General features: G+C 45.1%; 1 protein-coding gene across 1 annotated transcript in view; it reads right to left on the minus strand.

Annotated features, from left to right (window-relative positions):
- Window positions 1-17,706, minus strand: part of ARHGEF28 (Rho guanine nucleotide exchange factor 28) — a 131,068-nt gene extending 113,362 nt beyond the window's left edge. Inside the window, exons 1-2 of the mRNA XM_040655648.2 lie at window positions 17,600-17,706; window positions 9,903-9,946 (exon numbers count right to left, since the gene is read on the minus strand). Coding sequence (XP_040511582.1) covers window positions 9,903-9,935 — 33 coding nt within the window. The 5' untranslated portion in view covers window positions 9,936-9,946; window positions 17,600-17,706. The remainder of the gene's footprint in view (window positions 1-9,902; window positions 9,947-17,599) is intronic.
- Window positions 17,707-20,021: the final 2,315 nt, after the last annotated feature.

Consider the following 20,021-nt stretch of genomic DNA (forward strand, 5'->3'; position numbering starts at 1 on the left):
CTGTAACATTCACCAGGCAGTTCTTGTAGTCGGACTGCAGTAAATATGACTGTCTTATTTAAGAAAGCCAAAGGCCTATTTGAAAGCAATGCAACAGGATTCAAGGCTACAAACACAATGAAATAATAATTAAATCCCAGAGAAGGAAAATAGGAGCAAAGTGAAAATAAAATGGGAGATAAAGGCTGAACATTTCTTTGTAGGCATTAACTCTTTATCTGTATATCTAATAACACGTTAAACAAAAGAAAAATCACTTCTCACACTTGAACTATTTAGAAGAAGGAGCAACAGAAATAACTGATAATAACAACACTTGCAACACCACATAGAGTGGAGACATGGTACGTGATGGTACAGTAATATTCAAAACAGTGTTATGCATTGCCCAGAAGTGTACATGTAGGCATTTCTATTCAAATTAAATATGCACATAATGGTGCTCTGAGAAGAGCCAGATTCTCTGCTGATATACAATGGGAAAATTTCACCAGCACCATGAGAACCTCACTCATTCCCAGCAGAAAAAAAAAAATCAGTCTTCTACATTTGTGCGTGTGAACAGGAAGTTCTTGAAACAACCAGACCTTTACACACCAAGATTTGTAAGGTCTTTCTCAGCATGAGACAGCTTTGGAAGAATTGCAGAGAAAGTATTTGCGCAGAAACCTCTGGGCACAGCAGAACGTTCTGCCCCAGCTCAGGGCAGGAGAGTGGGAGGGAGTCCTGCTGGCTGCTCTCAGCTCTTGTCAGAAAAGCAATAAACAAAGGGGCTGGCTGAGGTCCGTGACTGCAATCAGTAGGATGCTTCTAGCAAGGTCCCAGCACAACCCTCAGAAGAGAAGCCCTAACAGAGAAATTCCCTAATGAAGATCAACACGCCGACCTCTTTCAATATGGAGCATCAGCAAGTTCACTTGGCCAAATAAACTGCAAAAAACAAAACATTCAATTATGTCCTAACAGATGACAGAAGTTTGCTCCTTCAAGGGAAAATGAAAAGTCAGGGGAGGATCAGTACTACTGGAAATATTCCTTAACAAAGGTTTTGTCTCGCCTGCCCTGCAAGTCCCCCAAAGACCCTCACCCCATCCACACTCCTGGGAAATTCTTCCCACCCAGGCAGCTCCTGCTTGGTCTCTCCCTGCTCCACAGCTGGCAGTGCTTCAGCTTTTCAAGGAGCTGAAGTGTCCGGTCTTACAAGCCCTTGGCCTTGGTACACAATAACGGGGTGAAACGTAACGGCCAGGGACATGCCAGAGGGGTGTAGTAAATAATTCAGTGCAGCCTCTGTTTCTGTACCACTGTTTTCACACACACGTTGAGCTCTACCCTGCTAATGCCCCTTGGGCTGGACGCTTTTTATTTATTTTGAATAGGAGAGGAGGTAAACAGTAGTGTTTTGTTCTGTCAGGCTTTAATAGGAGATCAGGCCTTAAACCACGTGGCTTTTCAAACTCATTGCAATGCCTCTCCCTTAATTACAAACTGGAGTACGTTGGCTGTCATGGGAGTCTCTGAACCCGCAGGAAAGGGCATTTTCCTACAGCTGGTGCTGCACAATTAGTCACACCTTCTGCCTCCTCCCTAGTTTACATGTAGCCTGCAAATTCACATAGGCAATTCCACTAAAAAGAACAAATGTGGTAGCAGGTTATGTCATTTATCTGTCCATACATCTCTGTGCTGCTCTGCACTGCTAAACGATCTCTCACATTTTCCACACTGAAAAGAAACATGCTTTTTGGACATATGGATGCAATTAATTCGGTTCACAAAAAAAAACCCGCAGGTGCTCCTCAGATCCTTATTTTCTGTGACACCATCTCATTGCAACAAAATGCTCTCCTCAGCCTCTTCATTTTTGTCAGGTATTTCAGTTTGCATTGCTTTTATCCCTGCTGCAAAGTGCTATCCCAAACAAATACGCCGAGAACGAATGTACTAAGAGCCTGCATTTCAACAAGGTTGGAAGAGAAGCTGAGCACAGTATTAGGCCACCAACATGCATTATGCCACGCAGCAAGGATGCAGGCAGGCATACATGCATAATGCTGGCATGCAGATATCTCATAAGACTTCCATGCTATCCTGCTGCACTCTTCTATAACATGATGGTAGGGGAAAGGACCAAACAGTATGAGGTTACTGAACTCATAAAGGAAGATCAAGAGGCACACAAATATACTATAAATCAAACAATGATCAACTGCAGGACTATATTCTTGTGCCAAACTCAGAAGTTCAGACACTTTATATCATCACAAGTAAGCAGATGGTTTCCCCTCTGGCTTGGCTGCAGGAACTCAAAATTCAGCCAAGAGCAAGAAAACTCCCAAATGACTGCAAATCATAAAAGAAAAAGCATCCACTATTTTTTCCTTCGGTGTAGCTTAGTGAGCAGTAAGCTGCTTTTTTCAGTCTATTTAAAGGCAAATCGCAAATCTCTCATTTAAACGCAGAGTTGGCAGCAAGACCATTTGCAAATCACCATGCATCAAGCCACAGCGATAACAGGCACGGGCACACAATCTCATTTTGTCGTGTACTGAGAGCACAGAATACACAGTTTACGCTGGCTTTGTGCCTTTTATGCCCACTGTATGTCAGCAGCAGCAGGAAAAGAGACAACACCTAATGCAACTGCTAGTACAGAGCTAACTTGCCCATATGTTTAAACAACCTGAACCAGCAGAGCAAGTTTATACCAAATCAGTACTTTGCATCATATGGCCATGATTTTTTTTAACCTGTCACTAGCAACATTAAAGTTGTGTTTAGTACAACATCACAACCAAACAGGTGAGGTGGAGAAAAGTCTTCAGCCTCCAATATAGCAAAGTAAACGGTAAAGTAAGCACATTATCATCTGGAAACTGCTAGATACAAATAAAAATAGGCTGTATGCCTTTATTGGAAAGAAAAAAGAAAAAGAAAAAGAGAAAAAAAAATTTCCAGAACTACACAGTGCCATTCACATTACACATAAACATTCTTTGCCATTCATATTACACATAAACATTCTTCCTGATTTGTCTTTAAAAATACCATTCAGTATTTCGCTGTCACTGAGGACGCAATTTATGTTGATGTATAAAAGCAGATGCAGGAATTAGGAAGCCTGGGAATGAACTTTTTACATACAGAGGTCAGAAAACTTCCACAACAAGGCACATTAATAAAGAAATTAATTCTCATTTTGACATGCGTCCATTAATTAAAACAAGGGAGTTACCTTTTTCACTTGAGAATTTAAAATAGATAAATCCTAAAGAGGGGCTGCAAGTAAAAAGAGGACAGACTCTTCAGCAGGGTCTATTGTGATAGGATAAGGGGAAATGGTTTCAAACTGAAAGATGGGAGATATAGACTGAATCTGAGGAATCAGTTTTTTACAACAAGGGTGGTGAGGAAGTGGCCCAGAGAGGTGGTGGATGCCCCATCCCTGGAGACACTCAGTCAGGCTGATGGGGCTCTGAGCAACCTGACCTAACTGTAGGCATCCCTGTTCACTGCAGGAGAGATGGACTGGATGGCCTTTAAGGGTGCCTTCCAACTCATATGATTCTATGATTTTATGATTAACATAAAATACATTAAAATATAAAAATATAGACACATAAAGCTAAATTTAAAGTAAACAAATATTCTCATGTCTTGTTTGACGTTAGAAATCTACTCTTGATGACACTGTATGAAGATCTACAAGTCTCTGACTATGAAAATCATCATCTCAGGATTGCAGATGGAAGAAAAAGTAGAGGGAAAAAACAATACATTCTGGGTGCAAAAAAACACTCTTGAGTGCTGATGGACATGCTTTGAAATACCCACTCTATTCCTCCACACATTTTAAAATAGACCCCATTGTTTCACATGTATTTCATGAGTCCCACTGTGGCAGCAGCTACACATCAAAGCAGAGACCAACCTCTGTGTATGTCCTTTTGTGTGCACTCCAACCAAGCCGCCCACAGAAGACCTGACCATCCCACACGAGTCAAACCACAAAGCACTCATTTACTCCGGTCAGTGCTGGACCAGGCCCGCAAACACAGCCCTGTACATAAGCGAACACATACTGGAAGCCCAACTTTTAAATTTTAAACCACACTTCTTTGCTGTGTTTCACAGTCACCATATGGTAGGACAGTGATTTCAGGCAGGCTGAATGCAGACTGTGACCCAGATACAGCCAACACTGCTACAGCAGAAAGCCTTTCTGTTCCCACAGAAAAGAAAGCACAGGACAGCAAGGTGGGCAGAAGCTGGCTTCCTTCCCTACATTCCTGTCCAGAAGAGACTGAACACACTGCAGAGCAGAAAAACTAAAATGCTATATTCCACTGAGGGAAACTACCCCCTTCCAACCCTCCTTCCCACTCAGCTCTTCTAAGTTCAGCTTGGATGCACAGGGAAGGCAGAGTTTGGCAAAACAGACCACCAGTTGCTCACTTTGGGAGCAGTGGTACAGGCCCTGCAGCCACCTTCTACTTCCACCACGCAATAGCGCAGGGGAATCGTAGACCAGTTTGAACTTCATGTCAATGACATTTAGAAAACAGAACATGCTCTTGAATTATTTCTGTTAATTTTGTTTCCCTGTCCTCACACAGATGGAACCCATGCATTTGTAAAGATCTGTAATTGCTTTTCCCCTCCACACCATTGCTGTGCAGATGGTACTGGTGTTACTTTAACAAAAGCCAGCTGGGGTGAAAGGTAGGGTGAACACCGGTTGCTGGCTGGAGAGAGCTCCCCTGCTTCGTTCCTTGGCCAGTCCCTGCTGGCTTTCATCTTTTCTTAATGGATTATGAAATGAACTTATTTGTAAGCTAAAACCTTTTACAATTATTTCTGTCTCATCGTGTTTCCCTCCCTCACAAACCCAAGTCGTTAATTTGTTGTATGTAAGCTTTTGCTTTCAAGAACCTTAAAATTTAGTCCAGGAATTCACTGTTGCTGTTCTCTGAGCCCCAAGGGTACAAAGTAAGCCCCTGCTTCACTTTATCTTCTCTGTTCTGTATTTAGATACCTTTGACTGCCAAGGTGTCTGTGAATAAGCAGCTGTGATTTCAGTTGAGCCCCAGGTTATGATGCCAGCTCATCCTTGAGGAATAAGAACATTGCAGATGAATGGTAAAGATGCTAACAAACCAGGCTATAGGCCAAGTGTTTGCACAAACATTCCTAGAAGGAGGACATACCCTGCAAAAAAGGCATCATAAGATCAAAAGAGCTTTAAAATTGTGATGTGATACCAAGGAAATAAAACAGCATGGATCCAAGAGCTAATCAAATGAGGTAGGCTGTAATCAGATGTACCTTTGTAAGGACGTGCTACATGTATTTACATGTGATAAAAGAGCAGCCAGCCTCTGTCTTGCCCACAGCAGCATTTAACATTCAGTTTTGCACCCATTTCTGACAGAAGCCAAGCTCCTGGTCAGCAGTTAATGCGGGGAGGCTGTTGACCATCTCCTTTTGCTCAGAGCACACCCAGCTGGAAGACCAGTTGAAACCACCAGGCCATACTCACTTCTCCACCCTTGCTGCCACCAATACCAGGGAACCTACCACTCCCCTGTGGGAACACACACCAGAGGACAGAGCTGAAGGCACAGCTCCTGAGGACCTCTCTTATGGTCAGCTGTCAACACACAGCTCTGTCAAGCCATGGTCTAAAGCAGCTACTCCTTGCATCTGTCTCTCTGCCTCCATCCAAAGCAGCTGAGCTTGTGTCTTCTGTACTTTACATGAGAAGGGATGCACCTGAGCTATGGTACGCCATGAGCAATTTGCATTAGAACCAATTTTCACTTGTCAAAACAAAGCAAACCATCACACGTGATAATGCTCTTCCTACAGACATACTTAACTTCTAAAGGCTAAATGCTACAGAGGAAAAGTACTGCCTCACCCCAGCACTAGGTGAGGGTCTGAGAAACCTGGACCAGAGCATAATTCACCATACTTGTGTTGACTTTTAGGCACTTGGCTGCACTTGCCTTTACAAAGGAGGTCTGAGGTGGTGAAGTTGAACATTTCTTGACTATAAAAGGGCATTGTGAGGAACTACACCGTGTGCACTACAAAGTTCATCATGCACTGACATTATGACAGTAATAGAAAACATAGGCTCCTAAAACAGAAGGAATTAAGGAGGCATCACACCACCCAGAGCAAATCTCCAACCCAAACAAGTAAAGAGCAGGACAAGCAAAGAACAGGTTGAACCAAGACAAGGAAAAACACTAGAGAAGAAAAGCATCAGGGGTGGAAAGAAACCCAAGAAAGCTTCACACAACTGGCACTCTGAAGCGCAGGCCAGGCAATGAGAAGCACTGACACGCTGTAAGTTGGGACACTCTGAAGGCACTGACTTGCTCTGCAGCTTCGAGCAGTTTAGTGCTAAGTCCTAAGCTCGGCTATCCCTGATCCAGCCAGAGGAAAATCCTCTGGATCCTCAACATCTGTAAGAGTATTTTGATCTATCAGTGAATATATAAACACTCCTCTCTCCTTGCAACCTGCACTTCACTGAAGAAGCTCTAACAGTGTGAAAACCAGACCTCAGCCTGAAACAAATACAACGCAGCACTGAGGAGCGCCCACACTGCAAAGTAGACTATGTTATCTGGGGCTGTATTAGCCAAAATACTGCCAACGTGTAATGGAGCTGATTCCTACCCCTCTACTCAAGCACCGGTGATTCCAGCAGTGAAGCCACAGTACACACCTGGAGTGCTGTGTCCAGTTCTGGGCCGCCATGGGTATACTGGAGAGAGTCCAATGGAGGGGCAGCAAGATGACGAAGGGACTGGAGCATCTCTGCTATGATGAGAGGCTAACTGTTCAGCTGAGAGAAGAGGAGGCTCCAGGGGATCTCATCAATGTGTATAAATACCTGAAGGGAGGATGCAAAGAGGATGGTACCTGCCCAGTGCCAGGATAAGAGGCAATGGGCACAAACTGGAACACAGGAGGTTCCCCCTGAACACCAGGCAGCACTTCTATGCTGGGTGTGTGACTGAAGCCTGGCACAGGCTGCCCAGAGGGCCGTGGGGTCTCTTCCTTGGAGATCTTCAAAATCTGCCTGGATGCAGTCCTCAGCAGCCTGCTCTGGGTGTCTCTGCTTGGGCAGGGGTTGGGCCAGATGGACCCAGAGGCCCGACAGCCTCAGCCACTCTGGGATTCTGAGTCAGCTGGAGGGACAAAGTGGATATAGCAGAATATAAGGGAAGTTAACTATGCTTTGCCCTTGTGCTCTTTTAATTGACTTCACAGGCTGTAGGCAAGAGCACTCGCTACCTTAGGACCTGAGTTCATTCTGGGAACTCAGAATCAACATGCAGTAGTACAGACCCAAGTGGAAGTTTTTTTCTTGAGACTCAGAGCTTGGAGACCGTGCCTCTGCTTCTTCCTGCAGTATTAATATCCAAATACTCCCCAGGAAACAGAATTGAAACACAGTCTCCAGAAACTCCTTGGGAGATGAGGCCCCTTTGCATCCACAGGGAACTGATGTGACTACCCTACACAACTCCGCATCTCTTCATTTGCCTCTGCTGCTCCCAAGGGAAACATTCGTCAAGCTCTCAGTAAAAACCAATTTACAAAGTTTTCCAGAGTTGACTGCTCCCACGGTCTGCTTACCCCATGGCAGCAAGACATTTCTTTGCCAGCGTCAAAGATCAATGCTGATGATCAACAACACTTCTTAAGAAACAACAACAGCAAAAAAAAAAAAAAAAAAAAAAAAAAAAAAAAAAAAAACCACCATAATAGTAATGATAACAATCACCTACCATTAAATAAGGAAGGATTTTCCATTAAAGAGATCTGTGCTTACACATGAGCAATCACTTTCGGCAGGAGCAACAACTACCTTTAACACCTGTGATACCTGAAAAGTGCTCCATCAAATACTTTTATAGTTCACAGGTATCCTTTCCGCCATCTACAACGAAGCTGACAGCTGCCTGAAGGCAGTTCAGTCTTATTTCACATACTCTGCCTCCTATGCTGTAAAATGAAGAGACCAAGCTTGCTGCTGCCCTTGCAGACTGAACTGGACAAACACAATTTTAAACTTAAGTTTTACTTCTTGAAGCACCGTATCATTAGCACTGAAAGAAGAGATACCATGCGCAATGTATCAGTTTCTGCTTGGCTAGTCAATCCTGAAAATTAGATGGGTTTACAAAGAGTAATTTGCTGATGTATTTACCAGTGTTTTGCTGTCTCGAAGCCGGAAGCAGGCTCCTCAAATTAACTGAAAAACATGTGCTTGAAATATTTAATTTTCTGTTCCATTACCATTTGTTTTTTAAATCATGACATTTATGTGCGCTTTAATTAGATTTTAACTGTATTGCTGCCACAGAAATTATATATAAGAAAAGGTGTATCAAAATAATGCATTTTTGAACTGGAGTAATTTCGTAGAGCATTTTTTAATTATATTTCCCCCAAAAATCACATTACTCAGCAAAGTCCTTGAGGTTTCTGACTACACTCACTCTTACACAACAAAAAAGTAGACAGTCATCACTCAGATGACCAGATTACGCCAAATGTTAGATTTGCAGATAAATTCAGTACTGACAACACGGGACAGCAAGAAGTACTAACCCTGTCGTTATCCAGGGAAGATATCCGGTTAGTCTGGTTCAGACCTCTATGGCAAAACCATACTGATTTTTTTCCATTAGCACCACACCTCAAATTATTCTTCCCATCAGTTTGTCATTAAGACCTTGCACACAACTGACATCACACGAGCAGGTCTCACAAACCTCCCTCCCGCCTTTACAGATGCTGCACTTAATTTTCTGCAGCTTCACGTTCCCACTCCCAAGTGAACAAACAGTGCAAATTCTTCAGGGTGCATTAGCAAACTCTATGTTCTTTCAGTACTGCAGGGTACAGATTATTTGCACTCCTTCGTTTCCATCCCTACCTCACCACAATAAGCAGTTAGTTGTTTAACTTCTGTCTGTCCTTCATCTTATACCCTTTTCATCAACCCCATTCAGTACCTTATTGAATCGTGGAACTGTTTGAGTTGGAAGGGACCCTTAAAAGCCACCTAGTCCAACTCCCCTGCAATGAGCAGGGACACCTACAGAGAGGTCAGGCTGCTCGGAGCCCCACGCAGCCTGACCCTGAGTGTCTCCAGGGATGGGGCATCCACCACCTTCCTGAGCAACACAGCTTCACACTTCACTTTTCCACTGCTGCCCTGCACATGCACATTCACGTACCCCTGCTACCATTCTAACTGAAAACCAAGGCAGATCAAACAAACAAACAAAAAAGGATACATTTTAGTTTATTAATAGTAGTCATTAAGTTGCACAAATTTCAATCCTCACTGTGCTATCTCAGTAAATAAAGCTTAACTAACGCACATCCTCACACCTCTTAACATCTAATTTTGAACTCTTCTGAATTCATTTGTTATATCCAATCACTTCACATTCTGTGGGGAAAAAAAAAAATCTTCTTTATTACCAATTTCAACCTATTAGACTTTTTTTTTCTATATATAATTTTCGGCTTTGAGGAAGTGGAAAGAATGGTAATGTGAAATTTTATAGGGGAAAAAGCATCTTTAGGTTGTAAGCTGTAGCCAGGGAGTGTTACCCTCCATAGACAGTAACAGTTTCTGCAAACTACAACTGAGAACACTGAATAAGAAAAAAAACATTATCAAATAATTTTATTTCAGAGAACGTATCTGCAGTATTGAAAACCACCATCCCCACACATGCTCGCTTTTGACAGCAGTGTTTAGCAGCCTAAGGTTGCAGACAGCCAGAGAGTGGTTTTTGGTTTCTTTCACTGTGTGAGAATGAGCCAAGGAAAGTGCCTCCCAGGACAGACGTTGTAGGACTTACATAAAGAGGAACTTCCGTGCAGCTTAGCTCCATTGTCACAGCACCTAGAAAGAGAATAAATCAGTGGGATTATTACACGCCAAATCAGGAGGCATCAACACCACTGGATCCCATTAACTGCTGTGAACTAAGCTGATGCCTTTCCAGAGTTAGTGAAAGAAAGCACACAGCAAGCTCTGCCCAATGCCCTGCTGCCCTGGGCTCCCCAGCAGGGGCAAAGGTCGGAAGGATAGCGCTGGAGGAGGAGGCTGTGTGCTGCTCGCGCTATGGGCACAGCACACAGAACAGGTCACAGATGGCTGAGCCTGACCATGGAGACGTTCCTAGTGCCAGCAAACAAAGAGCAGGGGACTGCAGCACTCCTTATCTCCAGAGGTAAAGACAGGAATCGAAAAGCTGACCTACAGCTGTAGCAGCCTTTTACTCTACAGCAGCATCCCAAGCGACCGGGGCAGGTATTTCAGCAGCTTCACAACAGATATCCCCAAGGCAGGTTGCCTTTAATACCCTAAACAGCAAGATACTGAGACTTTTTTGAACTCATTACACCCTCTGCATTCATGCCCTATGCACAGCATTCCTAGCAATCAAGACGAGCGTCCCAGAAGCAACCCCATGCCTCTAAGCCAGCAAGGTGGGACCAGCAAATGCACACAAGCCTTCTTCCGCTCACTGAAACAGGCCCCCAAGAAAGAGCTCCTGTCTCGCTCAAGAGGAGGCTGCCTCCACTCAGATGTGGGCTTGTTTTCACAGCTGAACAGTTTCCAAGAACAACAGGGCTCAGGGCTGTGCAGTGTGCTGCTGGTTAGCGCATAGGTACGGCCTGCTCTGAGACAGATAGGATTTCAGAAGTTCCCTTCTGACAAGCTGCAAAAATTAAATACGGTTTTAAAAGAGAAATGCTTGGCCACAAACATTTAGCCACCAGAAAGAAAAAAAAAATACATATATATATATATTTATATACATGAAAAAGGGGGAGAAAGAGAGAGAAAAAGAAACCCTAATATGGCAAGAAAAAGGGTCTCAGCAAACCCCAGCCCAGCCAGCAGCAAGCCACAGACAGAGGGGCTCTCATGTTTGGCAGCAGGAGGAGGAACCCCGCAGCTGACTCCGAGGTGTCAGACTTTAAGAGGCACAGACAAAGCTCCGCAGTTTGCAGCACCAGCACCCTGAATGCAGCCTTAGGAAGCACAGCTCTGTTTGCACAGAAGGAAGCACAGCTACAAGAGAAACTAAGAAACCATAGCACTATGGCTGCAAGGAGTGTTTTAAGGTGGAGCTTTTCTCAAGTGTCATGTTACCGGGCTGATGAACCTCTCTGACTTCCATCCCAGACGTGTCACCAACTCATAATTACTGCCACACACAGACTGCACAGAGAGAGAGCATCATTTAATGGCAGGATGAAGTGGGAGCTATGCCAGCCAGCTGTGTGTGTGCGCCACTGCTCTATCATGCCGTATAAAATCCCTCCACCTGTAATGCCGTCCCTCTTTAAAGGCGCACGTCCAAACTACTCTCCACCATCTCCTCTATTAAGAAAACATGAACACAATCAAATCATTATGCCATGACAGCAGGAGCAGACCTACTGCAGGTTCCTTTGGTCATATGACCAGCTGGACTGCCACAGCATCACCAGATGTACACTGCATCCTTCTCTGCAGAGGATGAGCAAGGCAAGTACCCAGCCCAGTTTGCCCATTTTGCTGCAAGCATGCCTGGGAAGGCTTAATTTCACCCTTCCCTTGAGATATTACCATTATAATCAGTGCAATAGGCTCCTTTTTTTACTGGATATTGCAAACAGAACCCACAAATCTGATGCCATCCTGACTCCAGTTCCCTCCACTCTTCACTTCAGTCACCCTGCAAACCCTCTGGGGTTCTGGTCATTCTGAAGCACCCAGTACCTTTCTCAGTACTGAGTGGATGAGCAGACCCAAGATTAACATCATTTGATGCAATCGGTACTGCACTCTTTGAAAACATGAGATACTGTACACTGACAAGGACTGCTCTGAAATACATTATCAGTAAATAATACAATCGGTATAATAAATATCAGTATTTTTAATACAAGCCATCTTATTACGGCTTTTGCTGGAGACAAAAGCACACCTAATGCTCATTTTGCTTCCTGCAGAAGAACCAGTAAATGTCCAAACAGCACACCACGTCACCAGCCTTCCCTCCTCTCACTCTTCGGAGTGCCAACTCTTCAGAAAAGGTTCTGCACAAGTTCCTCACGTCTTTCCTCTGCCTGGGGCTTGCTGTAACTTGGTGTGGTTACTGGAAGTGGCTGGGAGGGGCAGGAAGAAGAAGAGGATGCACGTAGGGAGGAAATATTCAGCTCTGGCTATGGAGCTGCTCTTGTGCAATCTGTTTCAGGGTGAGGAGCTCAATGGGACTTGCGTGCACCGTGCCTGTACAGTGAAGGGCTGCTCAGCTCCCCCTGTAGCACTTTCACCAATGCCACAGCAGCTGCAGGATGCTGAGGAAGAGCCCGAACCTGAGCAGCAAGCTCAGACCCCAGGTTACACTGGAAGCAGTGGAAGCACTGTTGCATGGTGCACAGCCTGACCTGTTCCTTTGACACAGAGCCAACAGGCAGGTCCGATTTCAGGCACTGCACACAGATGTCAGCCTCACACCTACTGCAGCAGCAGCAGCATTCATCCGAACAAAGAACAATACCTTGTCAGCTTCCAAGTTGTTTCCAGTTAGCAGTAAATTTAATGAAAGCATCTTTTGCGGTGTGCATTTCATCCCAGTAGAAGTAAGTATGAAAGACAGAACAAAAGATCTAGAAAATAACATTAATGACCTTTTATTTTATTTTTTTATATCTACAGTCTCTCAGTAAGTCTCGTGTCAAATGCTATTTCTGGTCTCCTGACAAGCTGTGTCATTTTGTCTGTTTGTTTTCCCAAAACTGCATAAATAATCCCTCCTATGCTTTCCCAATATTTTATGTATTAGTTGCTAATTGCAGGACTCTCGTAGATCACACATTACTAATTTCAGCATTATAGAGCGTGGTATTCCCAGTTATCAAAACATATTACAAAGTCCAGAAGAATAAAGTACCTGACATTTCTATTTTCCATCTGTATCCTGACTTAACTGCATTTTAATGGAAAAGAACCCCGATATCAAACTGCTCACTCTTTTCTTCTTTCTTCTTTTAGACATCAAAGAAATTACATACGGAAAAGCATTATCTAAATCTCAGTGGAAAGGCATTTCTGCTGGCTGAGAAGGTGACCCTTCAGCCACCACATTACAGCTATTTGGCTGTCCTGGCACCTGCTGTGTATCACCATCAGTTTTTTTTTCCTAAACAGAAGACAACAATTCTTGATCCTACGGCAACTTGGCTTCCCACTCGGAATTTCATCTTCTTCTCTTCCCTTCAAAGAAAGCATCTAACTGTGGAATAAATACACAGAGAAGGTGAAGGCTGGGCTCAGGTCTCAATGCTGCCCTGTGATCCAGCTCTGGTACAGACCTCACTGAACTACGGGCTCTGCTGCTGCTGCTGTGAAATCCCTGTGGTTTGTGTAAGCACAGAGAAGTGCTACAAAGCATGAACAGAAGTTTTTACTCCATAATTCTCTTCCATGTAACACTTATCACAGAATCACAGGATCACAGAGTGGCCTGGGTTGGAAAAGACATTAAAGCTCACCCAGCCTCAACCCCCTGCCATGGGCAGGGCTGCCACCCACCAGATCAGGCTGCCCAGGGCCCCATCCAACCTGGCTTTCAACACCTACAAGGGTTGGGAGTTCAAAGGCAGCAAAACTCATCAACTGGTGCAACACAAAAGACACACAGAGTCCAGTGGAAGACAAGCAGGAATTTCCTGAGGATCATCTGCAGTGCTTGACAAGCCAGCATCAGCTTCTAAGCAAAATGTGCAACTGTACCAAGTCTGGCAGCACAAGCACTGTAAGAGAGCTTCCACCTATTTCTCTTCCCTTGGATGTCCATCAGACATCACCATTACTGTCCATAGGAGCTCGATGTTGCATCATCCCCCAAGACAGCCTCTAAGATTAACACAGATTATGGTACATATTGTGTTTATGCATCTCACAGCTTAATACTTTCCCATACTCCAGTATGGTGCTCAAGAAGCTAGCCGGTTCCATTAATAATATTCATCCCACTGCTTCCTCTCAAGAAATACGGCAGTCGAACCACTTCAATGTATTTTTGGATGTATAGGTTCCTTCTGAGTTATGTTATGTATGTGTATACCTCAAGGCTCACTCACTGCTTCCCAAGGACCAGGAAATGTGCTGCACGGAGATCAGATCTGATTTAGTACGGAATGTTCTTTTATGTGCAGATCCTTGCTCTGGGCCTGATTAAAAGGCCCTGGAAGACTTAAACAAAAGGAAAAAAAAAGTAGAGAGCTTAACTGTACCCATACTAAGCGCTGCATTCCAAAATACAGAGATTTGCACCTTTACAGCCAAGTTTTTTGGCCTTGATCTTGCACTCAGCTTTCCCGAAGATCTATAGCATGAAGGGGGCAAGGAGGGGACAAAACAAAGCCCTCAGCCAGCACTTTGCAAGCACTTTTACTTCCTTCTAACAGTATTCAAATTGACAAGTAAAAGAAACCCTCTCCTATTAAATTTTTAATGAAGCTGCTTGCATTAGCGTTGATTACTTCACCAAACATGAGTTGCTCTTGAAACAAATGAACGGAAGAAATGCAACAAAATACCTTTCTTAATAGCTCCCTCTCCAACTATTTGAGGTTTTAAAAAATCTTAAATCTTCCAAAAACGTCACCAGACTCATGGCTATCACACTGCCTTTTTTTTTGTTTGTTTGTTTTTTTAAACCATATTTTCCATTAGCACAGAAAATATATTAAGATTCCCTGCAGAAGTTCACCATTTTTTTTTTAACTTTAAAAAATGTGAGTTTTACGATAGGAACATCTCTATAAAAGTGCCTCTCTGAGGTTGGCAAAATGCACTCTTTATGCATTCTTCTCTGAACTCCTCAATGCAGAGTTTTCATTTCAGCTGAAGCCAAAACAGAGCGCCAGGTTTTAGAAACCCGAGAAGCCTTAGCAAATCTGTCTTATACAAAAAGAAAAGCAAAGGTACTTGTAGGGCCTCTAAAGCAAACTCGAATCTGTTTGACACCACTGCCAGATATCCCTCACCTCCCTTTAATGCCAGTTGTGACAGAGAAAATTGCTTTTCAATGGCTTTTTAAATGATTTTTTTTTTTTATGGTTGAGGGATTCACCACTCCTTTCTGTGCTGTGAAGCAGTAATGCTTGAGAGGAAAAAGGAACTCATTAAAGGATTTATACAGGGTAGGTGCACCGCTCAATGGGAAGGGAGCAACGAACTGGACCAGAAATGCTGGGTTTTACACTTGCATTCAAACATACTCCAGTGCTACTGGTGATGCTTCATCACTGCTCAGCCCAAACCATCACCGAAGTGCTGTAGCTAAGGAAAAGAGCTCGGGGACATATGGTGTGTACAATGATACCTCTGTAATTTCCACTCCACATTCATGAGCAGCCAGAATTAGTGCCCCGAGAGCACTGTTTATTTAAATCAGGAGCAGCCAAAGTACATCTCAGCTTGCTTTGGAGAAACAAGACTGTCTCGGTTTCTGATTATTCCAAGTACAGCAGCGGAGCAGAATTAAGGCAGTTTGGGTGACCTTCATGTAACACTACACATTGCCAAACTGTTCAGATGCATTTGCTGGAAACTGTACACTTCTCTCCTCCTTGTTCAAACCGAAAATTGAAAGTGAAAGAGAACACTGTCTGAGAATTCTAATGGGTTTATTCAAAATCACAACTCCTCAGTAACTCATTCCCTCCTACAAAGCTTGCTTGTAGAAAAGTCTTCTTTAATCTTTCAAAGTGTGTGAGAGGCTGAAGATCCAAGAGACGAACTCCACACCCCCTCCTTTACCAGCTGTGCATAAACCAGGAGCACAACTGCAACTGTGAATCTGATTCAGCTGGGGCGCCTACCCCTGAACACAGCCACACTACAGCAAGGCACGACAAGCTCTACCACTGTTAAGAGATATATTCTTTGAAACCAAAAGTAATTGGAAATCACTCTGAATATTTGCAGGAGCAGCTTCCAGTCAGAAGGGTGACTGAGGAAGGGGACGGCCTTCTGACCACTACTGCTCACTAACAGCAGCCGTCGTACTGATGCTGGGCCTGAAGGATGCAACCAACACACGGAGCTCAGCTGTCAGTGGGGCATTCATCAGAAATCTGTAACTTCTGAAGAACGTCACTGACAGCACTGAGGAAAATTCCAAGAAGCATCCCTGAGATGTAAGAAGGTGCTGTACATACAGCAGTACCCAAGCTAACGCAGCAGAGATACTCAGGCACAAACTTCCACTGTGACACACCTGCAGTCTGCTGTTCCAGGCAGTGTGTGAGCACTTGGAGCACTGCAGGAGGGGCACAGAGTGAAAACACCTGCCTCAACGTTACCATACTCCCCCTTCTCTAAACTGTGCCAACTGCCCAGTGTGAGGCTGTGCAGAGCTGGCTTTCAGCTGGCAGAGCCAACCATTTGAACTGGATCCTCTGAGTCACTGTGTTACTCATCATCCATCCTTCCTATGTCCTGCTACAAATCCTTGTTCGGCGTGTTATTGAGATGGGAAGCAGGGTGAGCCATTTCACACACCATCTCCTTCCCAAGCAGCCCCACAAAGCGGCTATTCTTGGGGGAACAATAGGAACTTCTCCTGAATAACAGCAGCAGCATCAGACTGAGAAAAAGAATACTCCCGTGTGACCCAAACCTTGGCAGAAATGTCCAATTTAGACATCAACTGAGAGGGCCCGAGGAGTATGGCAGCAGATATTACTTACATGAGCTCTTTCCTCATTGCATTCGGTACTCAAATCCTGCTTTAGAAAAGCTCCGAACTACTCGGTTTTCTCACTCGATTCCCCCATGTGAGCTTTCACACTAAACTCTCAGAACACAGTTCGTTTTCCAGCTAAGTGGGAAAATCCCTTGCACTCCAATGCCTCCCGAAATCCTATTCCTTCAAAGCACGGTAGAAAGAAAATTGCAAAAGAGAAAAGAAATAACATGTGTCACACCTGTTAGGCTTCTTATCGCATCTGTGTGTCTCGCCGTGCCTCAGGAGAACCACCTTCATTCCTGCATCGCACCAAACGCAGAGGCAGCACACAGCAGTGTGCACAACAGAGCTGCACACGGCAGTGCCATGGAATAACGCGCTACAAAGAAGCACTCCCGACCTGCTGCTTGGAGCCGGACCGCTAAAAAACTTTCCTTTTACATCCTTCGTCTGAAACAATTTTAAACCTCTTTTGCTCCGGCTCAGAAAGGCTAACGCCTGCAAAGCGAGACGCCCTGTTAAGAGATGAGAAGTCAGACCTCAGCAGCAGCTGAGGGCGAAATAAGCAACAAACAGAAACAGAGATGCAGGTAGGGTTATGGTCCTCTGCATACCAAAGTACGTATCTATAGGTACATACGGATACAGATACATATAAAAACTCTGCCGCCCCGCTGCGGGACTCCAGAAGCCGAACGCCGCGGCTTTCCCACGGCGCGGCCGCCAGCGGAGCCCCGCGGCAGCACAGCACAGCACAGCCGGGTGCCGCCGGGCAGCAGGTGCCGCGGTGCGCTTACCTGCCGAGCAGCCCCGAGCCGCGCCTGCCCTCGGGGCGACCGAATGAAGCGGCGCTGCCGCGGCCCCGCGCACGGAGGCCGCTGCCCCTCCGGGACGGGGCGGCCGCGGGAGGCAGCCCGCCCCCGATCGCGGGAGGGCGGCGGCACCGCGTGGAGCCCCGCGCGGCCCCGGGCGGCTCTCGGAGCGCTGCGCTGCCCTCTCCCGGCCGCGGCGCGCGGGGACGGGGCGGCCGCAACCCAGCCCTGCATCGCCTCTCCGGTGTGCGTCGGGGACGGGTCCGACGGGGCTGTCCGGCTGCTGCGCTTCCTTCAGCTGTTCTCAGTTACATGGTGTTGACGCCCAAGCCCGTTCGGACAGCGTATTTCATGAGCGAGGACAGTGGAGGAGTGGAGATGTGGTGTCGGGTATGGGATGCAGTGATAGTTTGTGTCCTGCTTGTTGTAGATAGACGCTGTACTTTCTTTATGACAATGTGTGGGGATGGAAAGAAGTTCATGCACAGGCAGATAGTGATAGGACAAGAGGGAATGGATTTAAACTGAAGGAGATGTAGATCAGATATCAGGAGGAAGTTTTCCACTGAGGAGGAGATGAGGCGTTGGTACGGCTGCCCAGAGAAGCTGTGGATGCCCCATCCCTGGAGGCATTCAAGGCCAGGCTGATGGGGCCTGGGCAGTCCGAGCTGCTGGGTGGCAACCAGAGTGCAGCAGGGGGTTGGGGCTCCGTGGGCTTTATGGTCCCTTCCAACACACACCGTTCTGTGGTTCTGTGATTCAAGTGCTGTAAGCAGTGTATGAGAGAATTAGTGTTTGGCTTTGAAGCATCGTATGTAACAGAGCATTTTTTCAGTATGTTAAGTATCTGGGAAAGGAAAAGAAACAAAGGCAATCAGAGGAACACACAAGGACCTGTTCAGTACAGAACTAGAGCTTAGCTAGCTTCTAATCTTTGCCTTGCTGAGCAATGTTACTGGTTAAAATGAACTTGGCCGATAACTCCAGAGTTATCCTCTGGGAGCATCATCTGAGATGAAAGCACACTCCTGGCATGCTTGTTTCTTGTTTCCTGTATTCTCCTTTCCCATACCCACAGGGATAACTGCAGGTCCTGACTTCTGAACTCTCTATGACCCAAAGCAGCAATGTGAGCACAGATAAAAAGAAAAATTAAGAAGAAAAAAAGTAAAACAATGCAAAACACGAGCATGGAAGGAAGGAAGGAAGGAAGGAAGGAAGGAAGGAAGGAAGGAAGGAAGGAAGGAAGGAAGGAAGGAAGGAAGGAAGGAAGGAAGGAAGGAAGGAAGGAAGGAAGGAAGGAAGGAAGGAAGGAAGGAAGGAAGGAAGGAAGGAAGGAAGGAAGGAAGGAAGGAAGGAAGGAAGGAAGGAAGGAAGGAAGGAAGGAAGGAAGGAAGGAAGGAAGGAAGGAAGGAAGGAAGGAAGGAAGGAAGGAAGGAAGGAAGGAAGGAAGGAAGGAAGGAAGGAAGGAAGGAAGGAAGGAAGGAAGGAAGGAAGGAAGGAAGGAAGGAAGGAAGGAAGGAAGGAAGGAAGGAAGGAAGGAAGGAAGGAAGGAAGGAAGGAAGGAAGGAAGGAAGGAAGGAAGGAAGGAAGGAAGGAAGGAAGGAAGGAAGGAAGGAAGGAAGGAAGGAAGGAAGGAAGGAAGGAAGGAAGGAAGGAAGGAAGGAAGGAAGGAAGGAAGGAAGGAAGGAGTTGTATATATAAAAAGAAAGCAACAACACTTAAAAGTAAACAAACAAGCATGGTTGCTTTGTTCCCCACGGGGCACTAAGTGTGGAGAGTAAAGACATTCCTCCCCTAAGGGTTTAAAGAAAAAGTATGAGATCAGGTATGCAGACTGACTCCTGCTTCTCTGCACAGGGTGAAGCGATGATACACCCCACACACACACCTCCATGGAGTCCCCCCAGATGGTTGTCTCCATTGATTTGGCTTCCCTTTAAGGCACTTACATATGAGTAGTAGGTATGTTAAACTGACAACACAATTCGGTATGTTAAATATATATACAAGCATATATATATACATATATATATACATACAGCAGTACAATTAGGGCTGACATTTTCCTTATCAGACCCTGGAAGGCCCACATGCTGCACATCCAGCTAGTTGAAAAGTTGCATCCAAGTGATGAAAGCTCCAGACTCAGGCTTCATAATAAAAAATTCCAGCTTCTCAGTTTTTTGTTTTCCTTTATGTCTTAGTGCAGTTCTAGTCCTGCCACTTGCTTCCCCCCCATCCAAATGCATGGTAATTTCACAAGCATTTCTTGAAAGAATGTGACACAGCAGCTATAAAAAGCTATGCAGACGGGGATTCAAATCAAAACTCAGACTAGTAACCTTTCAAAACACATTGTTCCTATACATCTCTCTCTTCATTTTTAAGGGTGACTGTGAAAGAG

Source organism: Gallus gallus, chromosome Z, assembly GCF_016699485.2.
Source record: "Gallus gallus isolate bGalGal1 chromosome Z, bGalGal1.mat.broiler.GRCg7b, whole genome shotgun sequence".
Lineage (NCBI taxonomy): Eukaryota > Metazoa > Chordata > Aves > Galliformes > Phasianidae > Gallus > Gallus gallus.